We start from the raw sequence: 24573 nt of genomic DNA on the forward strand, positions 1-24573 counted from the left end.
TAAGTGCATTTCAGGATTGACCCAGCAGCTTTTCCTCCAAGGCTGTTATAGGGATAATGTTAAGTTCAAGTTACCCAAATAAAGAGTTGTGGGTTCTTCTTTCAATTCCTCTTTTATCACTTAGAAAAATACATCTACATCCATGTTTTGTGTTTTCAGACTGGCAGGGTTCTTTTCATTCTTTCCACAAACTGAAAAGCTATAGGATTGAGCCCTGAGAAGTGCATGTCAATTCCAAGTACTGACCCAGAGACCTTTAGCTTCATCAGCTGTGCATCAGAGTCACTGTCTCTCTCTGTCTCTGTCTCTCCCTCTCACACACAAGTATGTTCATCCCATATTTTTATAATTAGGAAATAATATTATGATTAATCAGATAATCAAAATAAGAACAAATAGAAATATTTGTTGAATGCCTACCACAGGCCAGTACAGTTCTAGGACAGGGCATATATAGCAAACAAAAGAGGCAAAAGCCTTGTCCTCATGCAGCTGATGCTAACATTTGCCAAGAAACATAGTGAAATACCTGTGGGCTGAGAATAAACACAGTCCCCAACCATATCCAGATAATGTTTTCCAATCAGAGGTTCCTTTGAAACTCAAGGGTGAGGAAAAGTTTTATCAGTCGAACACTCTACGGTTAAAAAGCTTTAGGTACTTGGACTCCCTCCAGAAAATAACAGATTGTATTCTTAATTCTGTTAATTCCAAAAATAAAACATAGGATATTGGAATTATGTTGTTCCCACATGAGTCCATGAATTTTCTTGCAATAAATAACACGTTCCCAATCCCTTTATTTATTGTAATTTGTGATAATAACTGTCATCATCAGAGTCATACAAAAGATATACACGTCATGATTTTGAAGTGACCCTGGATTGTAATACATGTAATTTCAACTTGTTTTCAAAGAAAGTCAACCTTTTCCAGATATTTCCTTTACAGCTTCTAAGTTTGAGAAAGACTAAGTTTTCATTAAATTTGTATAATATGACTCTGTTATTTGAGCCTCTTCAACGTGAAATGCTCATGGTTATGGTATGTGTACAGGGGACAAAGAGAGATCCTGACAGCTGCTAGCCTAAGAGGTCCGCAGGGCTCTTCACTTTTCTTGGCTGGTGTGTGTTCCTTGCAGACACCCTGACTGGTCAGTGGCGCATTCTAGGGCATCTTTGCCTCTAGGTAACCCAACCTAAAGCTGTGGCCTTAAGTAATATGTTAATAAAATCGGCCCCCGCTTCTCAGTTGCAGGGGAGGAAGGCCAGTGTCGAAGGCCCCCTCTCAGTCTGCCTGAGGCAACTCCAGCCTATAAATTTATCTCATCACAGGGTCAAGAGGTAAACTCTGAAAACGAGACCCAACCAAAATCAAAACCCTGACTTGTCTCAACGTGAAACTCTATTCTTTGTGATTAACACACGCCATGTTCACTAGTCAGTGAGAACCAGAAGGCAGCTGGGTGGGGAATGAGTGTGTCCATAGCGCTGTGTCTGCAAGACATGGACGCAGTGGTTTCTTAGGTGATGATACAGTGAGCAGCGAAGTTAGAAGAACACTCTTACGTTGGTCGTCGGCCACAAAGTCCCAGCTGGTAAAGAAAACTAGTCTTTATTTTCTGTGTCCAGATTTAAGCAACCAATAAAGTTTGCTTAATGAGGCCAATAACAGTCTCATGCAGATGGTTTTATCTCAACACAGGAAACGATGCCAGAGGTCTAGAGTTGTCTGGCCATATGGGTCTTGGGAAACTTAACAACACTGTGCCTCAGTTTCCCTCTCTCTAAGATTGGGATAACAACAGTAATCTCCTCACTGGGCTGTTGTGAGAATTAAGAGTTAATGAATGTAATGTGCCCGGTTTATCTCAAGTCCTACATAAGTTTTTGTAATTATTATCCTCTTTGTTTTTCTATTAACTGTTATAGTGCCACTTCTTCTGCGTTGAAAGTATTTAAAATGTCGGATCATCTTCTTTTCCTTTTCCTTAAAATTTTGCCTTTAAAAACAACATCATCTGGTAGTTCTCACAGATCCATCTTTACGGAGACAGCCCCCTATTCACTGAGGTTTATTCAGCTGTATCTTGGCAATTTGGTATAATGTATGCATTCTTTGACTCAACCAATATCTACTTCATCCCTACTGTGAGAAAAAATTAAATACTTCTTCTCCGTTCCAGCTTCTGCACCAGTCCTTAACTAAGTCGAAGCACACACTTTAATTGTAGAAGCCAGGACCAGAAAGCCATTTGCCTTTTCCTTCTTATGTCTATATGCAATTTGCAAATCCTCGAGTTTTGCCTTCCCTGTAGAATTTTAAACGACAGATCATTTAAGAATGAAGATACCTTTTTTATAGCCAACCACTGATCTTCAGGTCAGTGTTACCAAGTCCTTTGTTGGTCATGATCTTTGTTGGCATAACCCGACATGGCAGGGTCTCTATTAGGGTTGGGAGCGGGGCCAGTCGGGCTCGTTGGGGAACTGTGTCCTATAACCCTGAGTTGCAGTAAACCAGGAGCTTGACTAGGGTCCAAATTGAGGTTGACCTTTGGATTCCTTCCCCTTGAATCTGCTTGGTGCACATGGCAAACATGCCCTTCCACCCTGATCTTCTGACAACTGCCACTCAGTTCAGATTCAGGGAGGAAAAGAAGAGGAGGAGTTATTTCTGCTTTCCTCCCAACCATGCTGCCCTTGGGTCTCCTAACTGGTGGCCATTGTCCTGCGGCTCTTCCTCCCATAGGACACGATGCTGAAGACATCATTCTTCACCATGTTTTCTTTACTGGCTCTAAGTCATGCCTGTCACATAGTTAATAACTTGCCAAGGAGTTTTCTTCCAATTCCCTTGCCCTTGTTCCTTGTTTTTTATTTTTACGCCAGGAAAGAAATACAAAAGAAATGTTGGAATAGAATAAGCATGAAGGGCCATCCTTTTAATTTGAATTCATCCCACATTTCTTTCCTTCTCCTCTTTTGTTCTAGTTGGGAAATTTAGGGCTCTAACTATCTTTTTTCTCCCTCTTAATTTTTTTTCCAGGCAGTATTGCAGTGTTTTTTTAATAGACTTTATTTTTTAGAGCAGTTTTAGGTTTACAGCAAAATCAAGCAAGAAGTACAGCAAGAGAACAGAGAGTTCCCGTATACACTCTGCCCCCCACACACAGCTTCCCCCTCTGTCAACATACTGGACCAGAATTGTACATTTGTTACAACTGATGACACGTCATTGTCACCTGAAGTACATAGTTTACATTAAGGTCCACTCGGTGTCATATGTACCATAGTTTTTAACAGCTGAATAATGACACATACCCACCATTATAATATCATACTGCCCTAAAAATCCTCTGTGCTCTGCTTGGTCATTCCTCCTTCCCTGCCTGGAAAACCCTGATCTTTTGTTTTTAATTGAAATATAGTTGATTTACAGTGTTGTGCTAATTTCTGCTGTACAGCAGAGTGGCTCAGTTATGCACATACATACATTCATTTTTTTATATTCTTTCCATTATGGTTTATCCCAGGCAAACACTGATCTTTTTGTTGTCTCCATAGTTTTGTCTTTTCCAGAATGTCATGCAGTTGGGATCATACAGCAGGAAGCCTTTGCAGATTGGCTTCTTCACTTGGTGATATGCATTTATGTTTCCCCCATGTCTTTTACAGCTCGATTGCTCATTTCTTTTCAGTGCTGGATAATATTTCATTGTCTGAATGGACCACAGTTCATTTATCCATTCATCTATTGAAGGACATCTTGGTCACTTCCAAGTTTTGGCAATTATGAATATAGCTTTTATAAACATCAGTGTGCCATTTTTATGTGGACAAAAGTTTTCAGCTCCTTTGGGTAAATACCAAGGAGCATGATTGCTGGATCACATGGTTTCTATTCTTTTGAACTTATCAAGGTGTGTTTTATAGCCCAGAATGAGCTCTATCTTTGTGAATATTCTCTGTAAACTTGAATATGTGTTCCAGTATTGTCAGATGAAGTATTCTATAGATGTCAGTTATTGATATATCAGGTTGATTGATGATGCTTTTGAGTTCAGCTATGTCCTTACTCATTATCTGCCTTATGAGTCTGTCCATTTCTGGTCGAGAGGTGTTGAAGTCTCCAATGATAGTAGTGGAATCATCTATTTCTTCTTGCAGTTCTATCCAGTTTTTCTTTTTCACATAGTTTGATGCTCTGTTTTGGGGCACATACACATTAAGGATTGTTATGTCTTCTTGAGAACTGACCCCTTTATCGTTACCTAATGCCCTTCTTACCCCAGATAACTTTCCTTGCTTTAACATTTGCTTTGTCTGAAATTTAAAAAGCTACTCCTGCTTTCTTTTGATTACTCTTAGCAGGTTATAACTTTCTCCATCCCTTTACTTTTTTTTTTTTAAACCAAACACTGTTTTCTTTCTTTTAATATTTATTTATTTATTTGGTTGCACCGGGTCTTAGTTGCAGCATGTGTGCTCCTTAGTTGTGGCATGTGAACTCTTAGTTGTGGCATGCATGTGGGCTCTAGTTCCCTGACCGGGGATCGAAGCTGGGCCCCCTGCATTGGGAGCTTGGAGCCTTAACCACTGCACCACCAGGGAGGTCCCTGCATCCCTTTACTTTTAATCTACACGTATCTTTATTTTTAAAGTGGTTTTCTTCTAACAACATATTAGTCAGGTCTTGCCTAAAGTTAGCAATAAACATTTACAACCAAATCAAGTCCACTTGCAAATAACACTATAGTGCATCACAGTTAGTGTAAGTACTTTAGAATAATGAAATATGCCTAATTCCTCCGCCATGTCCTTTGATTCATTCTATCATTCACTTCACTCATACATAAACTATAACCATCAACAATATTGTCGCTCTTATTATTTTGAACAAACTGTTATTTGTTAGATCAATTAAGAATAAGCAAAATAAAAGTTTTTATTTCACTTTCATTTGTTCCTTCTCTAATCCTCTTCTTAATGTAGATCTCCTTCTGACCTATGTCATTTTCCTTCTTGCTGAGGAACTTCTTTTAAGATTTCTTGCAAGGCAGGTCTACTGGCCACAAATTCCCTCTATTTCTTTTTTTATTTATTTTTTATTGAAGTATAGTTGATTTACAGTATTGCATTAATTTCTGCTGTACAGTAAACTGATTCAGTTATACATATATATACATTTCTTTATATATTCTTTTCCATTATGGTTTATCACAGGATATCCTCAATTTTTGTCTGAGAAAGTTTATTTTTCCTTCAGTTTTGAAGGCTAATTTCACAGGGTACAGAATTCTAAGTTGGTGGTATTTTTCTCTCAACAGTTTAAATATTTCACTCCACTCTCTTTTTGCTTGCATTGTTTCTGAGAAGAAGTCAGGTATAATTCTTATCTTTGCTACTCTATAAGTAGGGTTTATTTTTCCCCTTGGGCTTGTTTCAACATTTTTTCTTTGTCTTTGGCTTTCTGAAGTTTGAATACGCTAGGTGTAGAATTGCTGGTATTTATCCTTCTTGGTGTTCTTTAAGCTTCTCAGGTCTTTGTTTTGATGTCTGACATTAACTGGGGGAAATTCTCAGTCACTGTTCCTTTGGATAATAGAAATAGTGACTTCTCTTTCTTCCTTTCTCCTTCTGGTTTCTCACTATACACATGTTACATCTGTTTTAGTTGTCCCAAAGTTTCAGGATATACTGTTATCTTGTTTTACAGCCTTTTTTTCCCTTTGCTTTTTTGTTTTGGAAGTTTCTATTGTCATATCCTCTGGCTCAGAGAAACATTCCTCAGCTGTGTCCATTCTCCTAATGAGCCCATGAAAGGCATCCTTTGTTTTTGTTGCAGGTTTTTTTTTTTTTAATCTCTAGCATTTCTTTCTGATTCTTAGAATTTTTCATTTCTCTGCTTTTGTCTTCCATCTGTTCTTGCATGTTGTCTACTTTTTCTATTAGAACCTTTAGCCTATGACTCATATAGTTATTTTAAATTCCCAGTCTGATAATGCCAACATCCCTCCCATATGAGCCTTATTCCAATGCTTCCCCTGTCTCTAAACTGTGTTTTTTGCCTTTTAGTATGCATTGTAATTTTTTACTGATGTCCAGACTTGATGTACCAGGGGAAAAAGACTTCTGCAAATAGGTCTTTAGTAACGTGATAGTAAGGTGTTGGGGGAGAGGAGGTGACCTATGATTGGGTCTCAACCTGTTAGTGAACTTGTGTCCCTGAGCTGTGACCTGCACAGGTGCTTCAGTGCCCCCACCTTGGGTGGACAGGATGGCTGGAGACAGCTGGATTTGGATATTTTCCTTGCCCCAACAGGCTCTGCCTTCCTCAACCATCTAGTAAAATAGTATTCTTGAGGGCAAGCCCTTTTAAAAAGCACAGAATGCTCTGGGTGTATTTCAAAATGTCTACTTTCCCCCCCTCCTCCTGCTGGAAGCCCAATTTTTTCCTCCAGTCTTTACTTTGAGAATGAGGTAGGGTTCCTGGAGATAAAATTCAAAAAGGTGTAGGGTACCCCTAAGTCTGGACGTCCTTAGAGTTTTTAAGTCTCAGACTTGACCACACTGACCCTCCAATAATTCAATTCTAGTTTAGATTTATCTACCCCAGTGATGATTCTCACACAGATTTCTGCTCATGGGTTTCTGCTCTGGTGAGTTGTGATTCTCTGTATCTGCCTGTTTGTCTCTGTAATTTGGGGGGCACTGGTTGGCCCTGTGACCTCTGACAAGTTAGAAGGAGTTGTTGATTTTCCGTCTCTTTAGCCTTTTACTTGTTGTTAGGACAGAGTGCTGACCTCCAAGCTCCTTACATGCCTGACCATAAACCGAAAGTCCTCTCTCTAATTTTTTATGCTCTATTTTTAGGTGTTGGTAGGAACATTTTTAGTTGTTGTTGTTACTAAGGGTCTTTGAGATTCATTCAATCCAAATTTAGAGATTTGAGATTGAAATATCTCAAGCAAACCATTTGTTTAAAAATCAAGATGGAAAATAAATTTACTTGTGTCTTTAGATAAGATTGCAAAGAAAATTGCCTCCACTTCAGTTTTCCTGCACAAAGCACTATTTCATTAAGTTCACAATGTTTTTCTGACAGTTTTTAAAGTTTTCTTTAAAATATAAAATATAGATCTGAAACACAAAGTCCAAAAGAGAAATAGATAGGAGAAAAAGAGAGAGAATAAATTTCAATTTATCCACACTTATTTCCAACTCTCAATTCTAAATCTAACCTTCCTCAACCATCTGTAATTATGGACTATAGCATTTAGCTGTGCATGAGGGCAAATCAAAAATCCCAAGCAATGACTCAAAACCTCCGTGCCCAAGCAAGCTACTTTTGATTAGGAGGTTGCAGAAAAACTGTCTTTTCTAATGCTTTGGTGTGACAATTGTTAATTCAATTAACAAGCATATTTAATACCACCTGCTTTGTGTAAAGCATTGGCTAGGTGCTAGTAAATTAATCCTACTTTTTTTAATTCATAATATTTAGTTATGAGGTGATAGAGTATTCACGTTTGAAAGCAACTTGGTGATAATTATAATGTAAACTTGTAAGGAAATGTAAATTAATGAAATACTTTACTAGATACAGCACATTGTTCTAGAATGGGTACCTTTGGGGTCAAGAGAGATCTGGGGTGCAATTCCAGCTCCACCATTTGGACAACTTACTTAAGTCCTTGAGACTCAGTTCCTCCATCTATAAAATAGGAAGTAAAAATAGCTCTTAACCAGGTTACTAGGATTAAATGAGAGAACACTTGCAGAGCACTGCCATACAGTAGTTATGTATTATATGTCAGTTTCCACTCCCCTCCCTTCCAACACAATTAAGTTTCTAAGTGCTGTATTAGTGGAGAGCAGAAGTGTCCACAAACATGGTCTGTTTGGGCTACATAGTCTTTTAAATTTTTAATTTGAATTATTTGACAATACTTAGAATTCAGATAGTTCCTATAAAATCTGGATTTCTGGTTTCTCCTGCAATTTACAATGTCTGGGACCCTTATGGGGCATCCACCCTCTGGAGCTGAGAGGCTGTCTCCCCTTCCATTTCTCCAGTGCCCACCACTCCTTATTGCCTTAGACCTGCTTCACTCCCTTGCAGTACCTGCCTGGCTGGCCCCCAGTGAGACATTTGTGTCTGTGGTCAAAGGGTGAGGTTAATGCAGGAAGGCTTGCTGAGGACGTGGGAGCCATGTTTTGAAGGTTCACGGACACAGAGTATGTGCTTAACGGACATGAGCCTAAAGCTGTGGGTCTCCAGCTGGACCTCTGCTGGATTTGAGCAGGTTCTCATGAGTCCTTAATGGGCTTCTTTTGTGCTTAAGGAAGATCAGCAGTGGAGTGTGTAGCGTGACATCACTGAAATTAGTTCACACACGGAGGATTAGAGAGGAGAAAGATCTTTCCAGTACAAGCTTGGCTTTTGTTGGAGCACACATCTGCCCTCCACCACCACCTCCCACCAGCAGTGAGAAGCACTTTCACTGTCATTTCCTAACCTGTAAGGATTAGAGAAACACAAGCAAGAGAAGACGAAGAGGGAAGTCTGGCGAACTTGACTACATCTCTCTTCATAGGCAAAACAAAAGAAAATACTGGGGCAATTATCTGCATAACTCAGTCCAAAGCAAATTAAAGAAATTCCGGCAAAGGGGGGACGTTTTGCCTGAATGATGGTGCTAATTATCTCGGTCCTCCACTTTAGTGTTCCTGGGGAGACCTGGCTTAAGAATGCTTTTCCAGTGAGCTGGCAGACACAGAAGTGGAGAGCAAATGTACTGTTGTAACTGCAGCTGTGGGTCTGGAGCCAGTGCTACCTCTATCCAGAACACCTGTGGAGAACATCCAGGCCTAGATTCTGCCCCTTAGACTAGCGTGATTGGCTGGAGAAAAGGGGGCTCTGGAGAAGATGACCAGCATCTGCACACTGGCACCCAGAGGAGCTATGCCAGCTTCCTTTTCAAAACCTTTACAACTTTTTTTGTAAATGCATATTTTTTAAATTTTTATTGAAATATAGTTGACTTACAATGCTTTGTTAGTTTCAGGTGTACAACAAAGCAATTCAGTTTTTTATATATATATGAATATATATAAGAATATATATTCTTTTTCAGATTCTTTTCCCTTATAGGTTATTACAAGATACTGAGTATTGTTCCCTGTGCTGTACAGTAGGTCCTTGTTGGTTATCTATTTTATATATAGTAGTGTGTATCTGTTAATCCCAAACTCCTAATTTATCCCTCCCTCTCTTCCCCTTTGGTAACCATAAGTTTGTTTTCTATGTATGTGGGTCTATTTCTGTTTTGTAAATGAGTTCATTTGTATCATTTTTTTAGATCCCGCATATAAGTGATATCATATTTTATTTGTCTTTCTCTGTCTGGCTTACTTCACTTAGTGTTACAATCTTGAGGTCCATCCATGTTGCTGCAAATGACATTATTTCATTCTTTTTTATGGCTGAGTAATATTCCATTGTATATATGTACGACATCTTTATCCATTCATCTGTCAGTGGACACTTAGGTTGCTTCCATGTCTTGGCTATTGTGAATAGTGCTGCTATGAACATTGGGGTGCATGTTATCCGTTTGAATTAGAGTTTTCTCCAGATGTACGCCCAGGAGTGGGATCACTGGGTCACATGGTAGCTCTGCTTTTAGTTCTTTAAGGAGCCTCCATACTGTTCTCCACAGTGGCTGCTCAAGTTTTATTATACATTCCCGTCTTTACAACTTCAACACTGTCACAGAAGTTATAGATCATTTTCATTTTTCTGTTTAAAAATGTATCTTTTTTCCCCAACAACTTTTGGCAATAAAAAAGGGGCAACTGGGGCTTCCCTGGTGACGCAGTGGTTGAGAATCTGCCTGCTAATGCAGGGGACACGGGTTCGAGCCCTGGTCTGGGAGGATCCCACATGCCGCTGAGCAACTAGGCCCGTGAGCCACAACTACTGAGCCTGCGCGTCTGGAGCCCGTGCTCCGCAACAAGAGAGGCCGCGATAGTGAGAGACCCGCGCACTGCGATGAAGAGTGGCCCCCTGCTTGCCACAACTAGAGAAAGCCCTCGCACAGAAACTCAGACCCAACACAGCAAAAATAAATAAATTAATAAACTCCTACCCCCAACATCTAAAAAAAAAAAAAGGGGGGGGCAACTTACTAATGAAACCCTTCTGCCTTCCAAGTATGAAATCAAAAGATTATTATAACTACGGGCAAGAAAGCATTTGGATTATGTGGCATTTGGAAATGAAAATAAAGTTTATCCATATGGTCTAATGTTGTCAGTGTCTTACACTGCATTAATAATCACCTAATACGGGGGTGATTTTGATTATGCAGCTCATTGTAAATTCTGCTGTGTCCTAGGTTCATCAGAGTCAAGATGATTTACTAGAAACAGCTGCCGTTTTCTTGTGTACACGCTAAGTGCTTAAGCAAAATTAGAATATTTAGGGCATTATATTTTTAGTATTACGGTGCTCTCGTCTTCTTAAAGCTTCTTGCTTTATACCTTCTTCTTAAGCATCTCTAATTCTCTTCTCGTCTGTCCTGGGTGCATCAAACAACCTCCGGTAGTAAGAGCTATAAAAATGTGTTTTACCTGTGTATTCGAATGTCAGTTTCCCTTAGGTTTTTTTGGGTTTTGTCCGGGTCTCTGTAACTTAAGATTATGAGCTTCTGGTGGTTAATGAGCATGATAAAAAGGCCAGGGTTAAACTCTGTCTCCAAAAGAACTGGAACTCTCTCTGCCTTCCAGGGCCTTTTTGCATCTCTTTCACCCAGGGAGGGAGCCTGAGGACTCACTCCTCTGCAAAACTTGGCAGGGAAGTCGACAACTTGACTTTTTTTACCTTCTGCCCTGTTGACCAGCCTTGATGGGGAGCTACTTTGGGTTCATTTGGGGTTCGGTCCAGTGTCACTGCCATCTGAGGTTCGGCAGATGCCCCTCAGAGGGCTCTGTCCATGCAGGCTGCCTCACAGCCTCCTCCCGTCCCACGCACACTCCAGCGATGCTGTCTTCACACCTCGCCTGGGTTGTTCTTTGGTTCTGCAGGGCGCCCCTTAGATTCACTGCTTGGATTATTTCGGTTTTGTATGATGAATATCTACTAGGGGGATCTACCCTTGGACCCTGAATATGGCATGTCAGGAATAATTTAGTGCAAAGTTAGTAACTGTAGAAGCCTATCAGTAAGTATATTATGACTGCATTGTACTAGGGTCATTGGCCCTTTTACTTTAGCTCATAGTAGGAGAAGTGTAAGGTAATGTTTAGGCTGTACGTTCCTAACATGACTGAGGGGTCTTTTTTTTAATTGAAGTATGGTTGATTTACAATGTTGTTAGTTTCAGATGTACATCCAAGTGATTCAGATATATATGTATACTTTTTCAGATTCTTTTCCCATATAGATTATTGCAAAATATTGGGTATGTTTCCCTATACTATACAGTTTGTTGTTTATTTTACATATAGTAGTGTGTATATCTGAACTGTCTGAGTCTGTTTTGTAAGTGCATTGGTATTACTTCTTTATTTATTTAATATATAGTAATATGTATATTATCTGAACTGTCTGTGTCTGTTTTGTAAATAAGTTCATTTGCATCATTTTTTTAGACTCCATATATAAGTGATATTATAAGATATTTGTCTTTATCTGACTTACTTCACTGAGTATGATAAACTCTAGGTCCATCTATGTTGCTGCAAATGGAATTATTTCATTCTTCTTTTAATGGCTGAGTAGAATTCCATTGTATATATGTATCACATCTTCTTTATCCATTCCTCCGTCAAGGGACACTTAGGTTGCTTCCATTTCTTGGCTATTATAAACAGTGCTGCTGTGAACACTGGGGTACATGTATCTTTTTGAATTATGGTTTTCTCTGGATATCTGCCCCGGAGTGGGTTTGTTGGATCATATGGTAGCTCTATTTTTAGTTTTTTTAAGGAACCTACATATTGTTCTCCATAGTGGCTGCATCAACTTACATTCCCACCAGTGGTGTGGGAGGGTTCCCCTTTCTCCACACCCTCTCCAGCATTTACTCTTTGTAGACTTTTTGATGATGACCGTTCCGACCGGTTTGAGGTGATAACTTGTAGTTTTGATTTGCATGTCTCTAATAATTAGCGATGTTGAGCATCTTTTCATGTGCCTTTTGGCCTGCGGGGGTTTTTCTGAGGACAGGCAGGAGATGGGTCTCCTCTGCATGTCTGCAGCTGGCAGAGAACCTGCCATCTAGAAGGCATCATGAGACACTGTTATGGATGAATACCATTAATTCCATACAAGTGATTCCCGAGCGATGGTCAGTGCACCTTTTCCATCCTCACGCGTGTCTGCATAATGAACTCTCTGTCCCAAGGAAACTGGCCAGGAAGCGGAAGGAGACAATGAGCAGCACGCGGCAGGAAATGACGGTGATGGTGAGCTCCATGGACAAGAGCTACGCGGAGCAGGGCACCAGCTGCGACGAGGCCTTCTCCTTCATGGACACGCACAACCTCAACGGGAGATGTGAGTGCTGCGCGGGGCCTGCCCTCAGGGCAGCTCTCGGGTTTCCAGGATTCTAGGTGGTGCTGGGGGTTAGGAAACAAAACCTCCCAGAGAATTCTTAGGCCCTGTTGGTTTCTCCAATCCCTTCAGATGATCCTGGACACGCCCCCACGTGCCACGGTTGCTTAGGAACGGTGATGTGGGCGGGGTGAGGGGACCAGAGCAGACAGCACGGGCAGCCACGGCCACGTTTCTGTAAAGACCGGAGAGCAGTGACACGGAGGCTTCCCTCCTCACCATCCCTGTTGTTATGCAGCTCCTGTTTGTAAGCGAGGCAGGTGTGCAGTCACTCGGGGGAAGCCCGTTATAAAGCAGTTCACTAAATGGCAATAACAAGCTAATTGTTTATTTGTTTAGCTGACAAGTTCTGCCTTTGTTACAGGGCTGTTAGTGGCAATTAATAAGCTAAATTGTATTTCCACTTCAGAAGGCTTATGTTTCACACCAGGTGGGTAAACGGAGCTCAGCTAATACCTTCCATGCTGCCACCTGCCATCCAGGTACAAGGCGTTATTTTAGGAAGCCAGCAATTACAGGGATTGTATGAATACAAAAAGTGCAGTCGCCGTGTCCCTGGTGATCTTCTTGGGGACCAAAAGTAAATCCCGTGTCCTGTGCCTAATGATGTGGTTCACAGCGCTGACAGGTTCAAGGTCAGAGGTTTCTTTAACGTGTGAAATCCATGCCCAAAGGCTGCTGCCGACCCTGGCTCTGCAACCAGGATGCTGGATGGCTTGCGGATGGATAAAGGACAGCTGTCACCAACAGTAATAAAGTAAAGGCTGGGGATTGGGAGAATCACAGACACACGGTCTCTGGTGCGAGAGGGCTGATCCCAGTGCGGGAGGTGTGCGCTCCTGTCCTGACCACCCACCTGGGCTGTTGGGATCTGCATCTGCCCCGGCCCCCCACCCTCTCTGATCACGCCTGCTGTGGTCAGCACCCTTCTCCCACACCTGCCTTTCCCCTATATTCAGCAAGGCTTCGTGGAAAGGCGTGTTCCTTTCTGTTCACAGTGGCTACTATTGTCCACCTTATCCCAGTTAGAGGCCCTACGTTTATTTATCCACATGCAGCCCTGGCCCGCTGGTGCGGGACTTCAGCAGACACGGCTCTCACCCCGGCGGGCAGGACACACTCCTCAACCGTGGTCATTGTCCTTTGCCCTTTCATGTCATTTTCAGTGTAGGTGGCAGAATCTGGGGTACTTCAGTTTACCACAAATTCCATCGCTTTTTTTCGTACAATTTTCTGTGCTTTTTTGTAGCAAATATATTTTCCATTTAAAGGTATGTAATGCGTTTAACTGCCAAAATAAAGCAACTTAGGATGCATTTGTGTGGGGGGGGGGAGTCCTTCCCACCACAGACAAGATGAGAATTTTTGTCAGAGCAGTTATTTCTTGACCAACAGTGTGGAAGGGACCACGTGGATACGTGCTCGCTCTTTCCATGATAACCCATTACTGTTCCAAATCTTCTATTTCATGGTGAAATTCCTCACGAATAAATTTACTTGGAATTGCCTACCCAAAGAGCAGAAGCCTACATTGGCAGTTTCTAGGCTTTTGAAGTTTGAGCAACAGGAGGTATTTGCCTCTGGACAGGTTGTTTAATTTGGCATTGACTTTTTAAAAAATGAATGTATCTGTGGAAATCCAAAACCGCCCATGTAGAGGGGGCTGCTGCAGCAGCGGGGACACAGCCTCTGGGGCTCGCCCGCCAGGAGGCGTTATTTGATGCTTCCATCGGTAAAGCCAATGGAGGAAGCACGGCACGAGGTGTTCCACTGTCCTCCCGCTCTCTGAACCATGGGTAGGTCTCATCCAGTCCCATCCACGGGCAGTGACCCTAATGGTAAACTTTGTCATCGTCATACTCTCTAAATGCCTTTAAATCAAAAGAGCAGTTACTGGAGAAGGAAATTTTCATGAAAAGTGTTCATTAGACCACTAGGCTTCTAGCCCCCACCTACTCCAAGCCTGGATATGTTTGAGATCTTTTAGGATTGGGAAGCAAGTAGTTTTTAGGAATGAGACGGTGAGAAAACTGAGGTTGGAGAATTTAAAAATAAGCCCGAGCACATTTATAAGAATGGGGAATAATCCATCCACCAAAGCAAATGGGAGTCGTACCTAAAAGGGGGGAAGGTAGATATGGATAGTGGGTATGGGTTTAATTCTTATACAAAAAAGGGGTGTAAAATATGTTTTTAAAGGTGAAAATAAACATAGTTATTTTGTATGTGCTTTGCACATTTTTACAAAACAAATAAAAATGTTAGCAGGTAATGGGCATTATGCTCCCTGACCCCTGGCATGTTTTATAGGTACTCGGGGTTTTGTCCTTGTTTTTATCAACTGCTCTCTTTCTTCCTGGCAGCTTATCATAAACATGCATTATAAATGTGATACTTCTCTATTTTAGAAAAATATAACTGACAGGCAGCCTGGGTTCTGGTTCTGTCATTTGCTAACTCTATACTTGAAAAATATAAACATAGGTAAAAATCATTGTCTGAAGGGAACTGCTCCAAGAGAGTGAAAATATATTAACGTGTCATCAGGATAGAGCTGACATGCAGTAACCACAGGGCTTTGGTAGAGCCGCCCATAAACCAGCCATGTAAGTGGGTATTAGTGTCCTGATCGGGAACTCAGCATCAAATAAACCGCATAACCACATCAGAGGAGTTAGAAGTTAGACTTAGATCTAACCAGCTTGAGCACATTCAAATAATTTATCCTTGCACTTTAATGAAATTAAAGTGTTTTTAAAGCACTAATCAATTAAGATGTTGAAGAGAGTTAAACTTTAAAAATAGGAAATATCCACTTTCAACGGAATCAGATAAATTGGATGGGATTGACTCTACCTCTTAATGACGGGGGAAGAGAAGGTGTTGTAGTTAAATCTTGAGTGTTTCAGAGGAAGATTTCAAAGAAAAATAAGCACGTTTACAAGGATTTAAAGGCCTGATAAGACAACATGTAGGCATGCAGCTTTCACGTTAAATATAGTACACAGGGAGCATCATCTTTATTTTTCATAAAACAGATCGTAGCATTGTGAAAACTCTCTCAATATCCGAAATAGGAGCAGGGTGAGGATTTAGCAAAGTACAGAAGCATTGACATTCAGAATGTTCTCCAGAAGCCATGTGTAGACACACTCTCATACTTGGTTGTAAAAGTCAGTTCAGTGTGGTAGTAAAATTCTGCAAGCAAAGGCTAGAAGTCAAAAGGGAAATTAATGAATTTCTTAATCCAAAATGGCAACTGTGCATGTAACAAAATGTTCATTGCAGCTCTATTTACAATAGCCCGGAGATGGAAACAACCTAAGTGTCCATCATCGGATGAATGGATAAAGAAGATGTGGCACATATGTACAATGGAATATTACTCAGCCGTAAAAAGAAACAAAATTGAGCTATTTGTAATGAGGTGGATAGACCTAGAGTCTGTCATACAGAGTGAAGTAAGTCAGAAAGAAAGACAAATACCGTATGCTAACACATATATATGGAATTTAAGAAAAAAAAATGTCATGAAGAACCTAAGGGTAAGACAGGAATAAAGACACAGACCTACTAGAGAATGGACTTGAGGATATGGGGAGGGGGAAGGGTAAGCTGTGACAAAGCGAGAGAGAGGCATGGACGTATATACACTACCAAATGTAAGGTAGATAGCTAGTGGGAAGCAGCCGCATAGCACAGGGAGATCAGCTCGGTGCTTTGTGACCACCTAGAGGGGTGGGATAGGGAGGGTGGGAGGGAGGGAGACGCAAGAGGGCAGAGATATGGGAACATATGCATATGTATAACTGATTCACTTTGTTATAAAGCAGAAACTAACACACCATTGTAAAGCAATTATACTCCAATAAAGATGTTAAAAAATAATAATAAAAAAATTTTTTTTTTAAAAAAGAAAAAAGATAGCTTCTTTCATAAAAAAAAAAATGGCGACTGTGGTTGTGGGTTTTTTTCCTTCATTTGTGGGATCAGAAAATCTTTTCAGTGATGAAAGGGGGCATGTCCTCTGAAGTACAAGTAACTCCCCACAGAGACAGTGGAGACTGATAGTATTTACTACATAGACTCGGGTAAACCTCTGTTGTTTCTTTGGTCAACAGTCTACCCAGTGTCGTTTCCCCAGGAGTGACCTCAGGGCCATATTTTCTGGTGTTGCTTCTCTACCCCCACTGACATGCCTTTTCTCTTATTTACAGCTGTGTCTTCACCATCGTCCTTTACCATGAAAACGAACACCCTGAGCACATCGGTGCCTAATTCCTACTACCCAGGTAACATAGCTTTCCGTTGTTTCATCTCTTCCTAAACCCTGAGCAGTCAGAATCGCCCAGGGCTCACTTTGCTGCCCAGGTTGCTTTAGGAGCTTAGCGTGTTTGAAGTGTTGTAACCCGATGCTTTCTATGGCTTTCTGCGGGAAAACTGGGGGGGGCCTTTCATCAGTCATTTACTGTTCTTTCTCTTTTTACTTTCTCTGCATTGACCTGCTTATGATGTATGACAGACCCATTTGTGCCAACTGCAATTTTAGGTGAGAACATTTCCCTTTATCACAGTTTATTACAGGAGTAATTTCTAAAGTCAGTGGCCACTCTGTAGGAGACGGCAGTTTGATGCAAGGATCATAACCCGGTCACGGGGGTGGTGGATGGCCTGGAGGGGTTGGGGGTGGGCATAGATAATAAAAAGACTTTCTCTAAACAATCCCCATTGATAAGAAGGGTTTGCCGTGTGTGTGTGTGTGTGTGTGTGTGTGTGTGTGTGTGTGTGTGTGTGTGTGTGTGTGTGTGTGTGTGTGTGTGTGTGTGTGTGTGTGTGTGTGTGTGTGTGTTGGGAATGATACCAAAAGGTTCCAATGAACGGTCCCGGCTCCAGCGCTCTCCCTGTCCAGGTTCAGAATTAAAAGTCAGCTTTGATCCCAAGGAAAAACACAGTTTGTCATCACTCAGCTGTGTACTTGCAAGACCTAAAGTCTGTCCAAAGTGGTGACAGTCAGAAACGTGAAAATAGCTTCTTATTATTTTCACTTATTGCTAAGCACTGAAAACAGCAGTTTCAAAAATAGCATTTTTCTAATTCTGCCAAATGCTTTGCAGAAAAATCATCACAGTAGAGCTTTGGCCCCCTCCCCCTCCTCAGAGCTACCCAGGGCACCCCCAGCATTTCAGATGTCTGTCACACAGTGGAATTTCAAAGGAGCTGCTGTTCTCAACAGCAAAACGACAAGCTGACACTTTATAATCACATGGTTTATTATGTGTCAGATGTCACCGGAAATGAAATAAAATGTTAGCCCCCATGGGACAGAATGCAATTAAGGTAGGAAATATTCCCAAACCAAACAAGCATGAGCTGCTGTTGCCTTTGAGACCGTAGCCCGAGCGTACCTGGCTATGTTCTCTCTCTATCAGTACTACTAACCTTACAGAAAAGGAGCACAACACAGATGACTTCAAGGTGTATAACCATCCCTCGCAGCCAGAGCTCCATCCTCAGCTGTGCCAGTCCTGCTTCCTAACTCTCTTTACAAGGGTTTATATCTTGGCAACATAATTTTTCCCCCTGTGCTTCTCTTTTCTCTTAAGTTGTTATGATTTTTATGTAGAGGGTGTTGGGGGTTTTTTCCCCCTTATGGTGTTTTCTGGGCTTGATTAAGCAAGTTTGTTGCTTGAGGAAAAAATGAACTCAGACAGAAGTTGAAGAATGTACCTAAAGCAGACGTTTTGAATTTGCGTCGTTTTGAGGACTAATAAACAAACCCCGCTAAAGCTGCCACCTTTTAATCCTGACCGTAAGGGAAAGAAAGCTGCATTTTTATCCTTTTCATAAGTGAGGGGCACAGGCTAATCTTAGGTGCCCGAACAATGCAATCTAAATGCAGATGACATTTGCAGAATCTCTTGATGGGAAATTTGTGATTTCTTTGTGTGCCTGGCATTCACTCCGCAATTCCTCTAGTAGGTGTTCTGACCTTGGGGGAGCTATGAGTGGGGAGGGCTGAGATGTGCATTGTCAGAGGGAAGAAAATGTTCAGATTTCACAGCAGGATTTAGATAAGCTTATTAAACAAATACCATCTTTTAAAGTTGGGGCTTTGTTATTACGAACACTAATGACATCTTTTAAAGTTGGTTAGGCTTCTCTACAGAGAGAGAGTCACTTGAACAGACAATTCAAATAGCAGAAATGATGCACATTGTGAAAAATAAGTCAGCCAGATCAACAAATAACTGTTACCGTGTTGAGCTGGTACCAACCTGCCAATGTGACAAATGGCGGTGCTTGGGGACTGTCCCTTCCATGTCACTCGGTGCGAAGGTGAATCCGTATGTTACATAGGTTATCACTTGAAACCATGCAATGAAGATACGCTGTACATCTACCCTGGCACTTTTGGGGAATAGTGCTATTTTAATTTACACTAAGACAGGAAGACGTGTTTTGTTGTGACTCACAGCTTAGCACAATTAAATCCTCGAGTGCATTTTATTCTCACAGGCTAAGGTGCCCAGCCCTAATGTATAAAGCTTTAACATGCCTTTATATCATTTTCTTGCAAAAAAAAAATAGATAGCTAGATAGATGGATAGCGAGGTAGGACCGTTGCCTACCTCAAAAGCAGCATCCATTTCAATTCAGGATTTTTCAGCTGGTTCGTTGAAAATTCGAGACAGTTTGTTAAAGAATGTAGGTAGAATGAATTCTCAGTTCTTAGAAAACCATCGGAACTTTTAGTGAGTAGCTTTATTTCTGATTTCCTCTTAGCCATAATTTTTAATTAAAAATTGTGGGTGGGTAATTTTTAACAAATATAGGAAGTTAGTGACAAATGATGTATTTTATCAGTAATCATTCTTTTTTAAGAAGTCAGAGGAAACTGATGAATCACTAATTTTGATGGAATCAAGATTTTCTGCTAGTTCAGGTGACCAAATTTCAGAACAGATATCACATCAGAAACCTTCAGTTTCCTCGTCGGCAGCTGTGTTCTCAGTAATAGTGTTCTTTTCTTAGATGATCTGGTAGTGTTTAAATGCTTTAAGACGTGTCCACATAATAATGAGGTCAAGATATCATAGTGCAGTGGGGGTGATACATACAGTGGTGACAGTGGTGACTGTTCTGTGGACTTAAAACTTCCAAGAGTGCCTCGCCCTGGGATCAGAGCACTGTGAGGTTGCCAGTGGATCCACATGGAAGACCCACATGATTCATTTGGGGAAGTGTAGAAGGTCAGTCCACAGTGGAGGGCATTTAATTACGTTCATCCCAAAAGGTGCAAAACTGAGAGAGTGAGAGGCACAGAGGGGAAACTAATTAATGTTCCATGTATTTGAGTATAAAGAGCAGAACTTCCTGCTGGAGCAGCTGAAAGCTCCAGGGCTTCAGGGCTTCAGGAGGGAGCCTCCCCTACATCGTGAGCTTGGCAGTTGCCAGCAAGCAAATCCGATGAGAAAATGTCCCGGTTTATTTGCAACTGTTCTAGTAGATGGGAACATATGAATTTCTAAATTTCAAAGCAAATCCAAATGAAAAAAAAAATCATAAGATCAACTTACCACCTTTTTTATTTTGTCTTTGTGTCTTTAGCCACCTTGTAGTGATCCAGGTACCATTTCAGCAGCAGCACATAGCTACACACCTGTGTGCCACCCTTCATACCATGCATCCCAGGTGCTTTGCAATGCAGATAGGAGTGAGGTTTCAAAGCCAGGCCCAGCTCACCAAGCGCCCTTGAACTAAATTTCCTTTGGAGCTGAACTTCTCAGTTTAAACAAACAAACAAAAACCCATAGCTGAATTCCCTATTGATAAACAATCTGGTCATTTTTTTCATTGAACTTATCTTTTCTTATATGTTTTCACTCTTTATGCCTGAAATCAATTTTGATTTAATGTTCTCATTTTAAGTGACTTTCTCATTATATTTTGATGAGACAGACCCTCAGCTGTAAAATGGCTGAGGGGATTCAGCATTATAATGAGTTAACCTGTACAATGTGGAACTCTTAACCTAATAGCACCTTCCTGCATAAGACATTTTTTAATAGCTACAATTTCTGCAGTTCATTAATCTAATTTACTAGGAGTCTTCCATTAAAATATAGCCTCTTTAGGCTTATTTGACCAGATTCTGACATTAATTTTGTAATACAATTTGGTTGACTTGTTCAAGAAATTTAAGTGAGAAAATGTATGGAGTACAACTAAGACTTATTTAGTCATTACTTGGTTCATGGGGGATGAAAAGCAATTATGATACTATTTTAACCTCCTTTTCTTATTGAGTGCTTAAATTAAACACCTCCATCCTAAGGTGATGGGAGAAATGAGGCTCTGCCCTCTGACCACCTATGAATAGAAAACTTAACTGTAAAATTAAAACACAAAATAAAAACTACCTGTACTTATTCACGCAGTACTATTGCTTATGCCCTGTTTCCTTTTTCTCCTCCTCTTTTCTCCTGATATGTATCTTCTTAAAAGTGCCTATAAATGGTAAGTTCCCCCATGCGCCCGCCCCATGGAGAAGGTGTGGAGGGAATGGGGGGGGTGTCTTCTCTGTAGAACAAAGCCAGCTGGTTCTGCTGTGCGTTGGCCTGCATGTTAGCTCCTGTAGATCATGCCATGAGTGCTGTGTTGGCCCACCGTATCCTGTCCAGCTTTCTGATCCTGGAGCATGCGAAGTGACTTATCCAACCAGGTTCCTTTCTCTCCCCCTCCCGCCCCCCCAGTTATCTTGGATCTCATGTATCATGTCCACGTTTTCATTGCTAGCTTTGTAAGCCAACCCATCTTGTGCACTTTTTCTTTGCTCACAGAACATTCATACAGAGTTGATTTCCATCATCATACAAACGAGTTCACGAATCTTCGGAAGAACACAAGACTGGTTTTGCACCAGGCCTTGATGAAGTTTCAGACTGAAACTTCGATGAACTTTAGCCCCCGAAGGCTAAAGGATTCTTACCAACTAGCTTTGGGAAAGCAAGAGATCGTTTGGACTGCTTTGTAAAAACAAAGATTCCTGCCGCATCCCTACTAGTATTGCCAATCCCACTGAAATCTCTAGACACTTAACTTTTCTTTTTTGCTGAGCCATCACGGGGATCGTGGCAGCCGTAGGTTGAGGGGATGTCAGCAGCCTCTTCTTAGATTCTCGGCGACCCCGTTGTAGCTGGTTCCCCTCATTTTTTCCACGGCCTTCTTTTCCCAGACGAGACGCACACGATGGCCAGTGACACCAGCAGCTTGGTGCAGCCCCACACGTACAAGAAGCGCGAGCCGGCCGACGTGCCCTACCAGACGGGGCAGCTGCACCCTGCCATCCGGGTGGCCGACCTGCTTCAGCACATCACGCAGATGAAGTGCGCGGAGGGCTACGGCTTCAAGGAGGAGTATGAGGTGAGCACGCACCCCGCACCTGGGCTCCCCCTCCGCCCACCTGGGCGCGGCGCCCGGGGGCTCTGCGACATCTCCCCTAGCCGGTGGGGCCCACGAGGCCGCCAGGAAGGGACCAGCTGTTTCATCCCTGGATCCATTTCCATCCAGCGGTGAGACTTAACCACCAGGGGGATGTCCTACCTTAAATGAAAAGAGGAGAAATACTTCTTCACCTTTTTCTTTATTCTGCATAAATACGCCATGAAAACAGAGGCCTGCCAGGCTCTCTTCCCCATTCCTCACCACCTTTCCTGGCTTTTCCTATAATAAAGTCTGATGTTAAATCCCAATAATTTTGAGGGTTATCTCAGGAAGAAGCTGTCCACCTAGAACAGTTGTAGGCCAACCAGCAATGTCTTGCATGGAGATGAGATGGCAGTAGAGGGACCGGCTAGTGTCACGGCAGTGACAGCTGTCACCGTCCCACCAGCCCAGGGAGCAGGTCGCTGTCCCGCGATCCAGTGCAGGCAGCCCTTGGGGGCCTTTCCAGGAACAGCGATATATAATCTGGCACCGTATATAAATGTAGGACTCACCCCTTTCACAGCCTCTGTCCTCAGCCTAATTCTGTTGGAAAGTCTTTCCCAAACTGAAGAGAATTAATTTATTTGAAGAGTCTGGTTCAAAAGAGCACACCTTCACTGAGTGTGCATGTGTGTGTGTGTGTGTGTGTTGTGTGTGTGTGTGTGTGTGTGTGTGTATGTGTGGTGAGGGGGGAGAAGGAAGGGGCTTGGATTTCTCTGTTACCTTATTAAGTAAAATTAGTTCACAATCACTGGTGAAGATAAAGTAGCAGCATGCTTACAGTAAAAATAGGATTAGAAAGCCACATGGCTTTTTAAATCTAAGAACGTGTTGCTGGTATTGCATCTACCTGACTAGCTCCTAGTTGGAAAACATCTTGTCTGGAATTAGAGTATTTTTAAAATCAGTTTCTACCACCCACCCCTATCCTTCGACGTTCAAACTCTGCTTCTTTCTCCTCTTGGGGGGCCCTCATGATGCCTCAGTTTTATGCCCAGATGCTGCATTATCTTGGGTTTAGCTTCATTGTCCAAGGCTCGTTCCAGCAGTCAGAGCCCCACCACTGCTTTGCTTCTTTGAAGGCCAGGTCTTTGTTAAACGCAGGCAAATACACAGACACACTTTGCTCTGCTGACACGTGTGTCCTCACGTATTACCAATGACCGCAGTTCAGAAGACTGCGAAGCCAAGAAAACAATCACAAACCAGAGCCCAAAGGTTTGATTTAAGTCCAGAAAACATTTCCAAACGAAGTTCTGCATTTTGGCCATCCTGAAATTCTTAGGTTTGCTTTTAGTGATTTAATTCGTTAATGCAGTGAAACCGGCCGCCTTTGCATATTTCCTCCTGCGCTTTTAAAGGCTGGCTGAGGAATTAATAGGATTAAGAGCAGGACTTCCAAAAGCATTAATATCTTATGAAAGACAAAATTAGGTTATTGCGAAAATATCAGCCTAATGAATAGAGATGACGTCTTTAGTTCTATCCAATCTTCTGAATGCAGATAGTGCTCTAATGTTTGTTAAACATGTTAATGTCAAAGAGATTAGGTATAGGCTCAAATAACAATTCGTAAAATAACCTGAGTCCAGTTTTTCATGGACTATTTTAAAATACCTACCTTAGGACTTCTAATAACACACCATAGATGATGTGTATTTGAAAGTATGCAGAAAATCAGTTCCGATTCACATCTCCTGAAGAAATATGATTTATAAGTGCAAACTGAAACAGTGTATACTCATCTGAAGTGTGTTATAATTGATGATTGAGTTGTTATACTCTGCAATAAAATGTTGTATTAGGGCTTCCCTGGTGGTGCAGTGGTTGAGGGTCCGCCTGCCGATGCAGGGGACACGGGTTCGTGCCCCGGTCCGGGAAGATCCCATGTCCCACGGAGTGGCTGGGCCCGTGAGCCATGGCTGCTGAGCCTGCGTGTCCAGAGCCTGTGCTCTGCAACGGGAGAGACCACAACAGTGAGAGGTCCGTGTACTGCAAAAAAAAAAAAAAATGTTGTATTAGTTACAGTTCAAAAAACTCTTTTTCCCATGCTAGCTTTTCAGTGGATCAGAGAAGACTATTTCTTTTTTTAATTTATTTTATTGAAGTCTAGTTGATTTACAATGTTGTGTTAATTTCTGCTGTACAGCAAAGTGATTCAGTTATACATATATATTCATATTTTTTCATATTCGTTTCCATTATGGTTTATCACAGGATATTGAATATAGTTCCCTGTGCTATACAGTAGGACCTTGTTGTTTATCCATTCTATATATAACAGCTTGCCTCTGCTAATCCCAAACTCCCATTCCTTCACTCCCCCATCTCCCTTCCCCCTTGGCAACCACAAGTCTGTTCTCTATGTCTGTGAGTCTGTTTCTGTTTCATAGATACGTTCATTTGTGTCATATTTTAGATTCCACATATAAGTATATCGTATGGTATTTGTCTTTCTCTACCCGA

At 41.6% G+C, this 24573-nt stretch overlaps 1 protein-coding gene across 7 annotated transcripts in view; it reads left to right on the plus strand.

Annotated features, from left to right (window-relative positions):
- Positions 1-24573, plus strand: part of PTPRM (protein tyrosine phosphatase receptor type M) — a 745966-nt gene that overhangs the window by 579502 nt on the left and 141891 nt on the right. For 4 of the 7 annotated variants that reach the window (XM_060310545.2, XM_060310547.2, XM_060310548.2 and 1 more), the window contains 4 exons: positions 12413-12564; positions 16839-16913; positions 17144-17170; positions 21857-22044. In XM_060310545.2, coding sequence (XP_060166528.1) covers positions 12413-12564; positions 16839-16913; positions 17144-17170; positions 21857-22044 — 442 coding nt within the window. The remainder of the gene's footprint in view (positions 1-12412; positions 12565-16838; positions 16914-17143; positions 17171-21856; positions 22045-24573) is intronic. The other 3 variants (XM_060310546.2, XM_060310549.2, XM_030836644.3) reach the window with 1 other exon arrangement.

Source organism: Globicephala melas, chromosome 13 (assembly GCF_963455315.2).
Source record: "Globicephala melas chromosome 13, mGloMel1.2, whole genome shotgun sequence".
Taxonomy (NCBI): Eukaryota; Metazoa; Chordata; class Mammalia; order Artiodactyla; family Delphinidae; genus Globicephala; species Globicephala melas.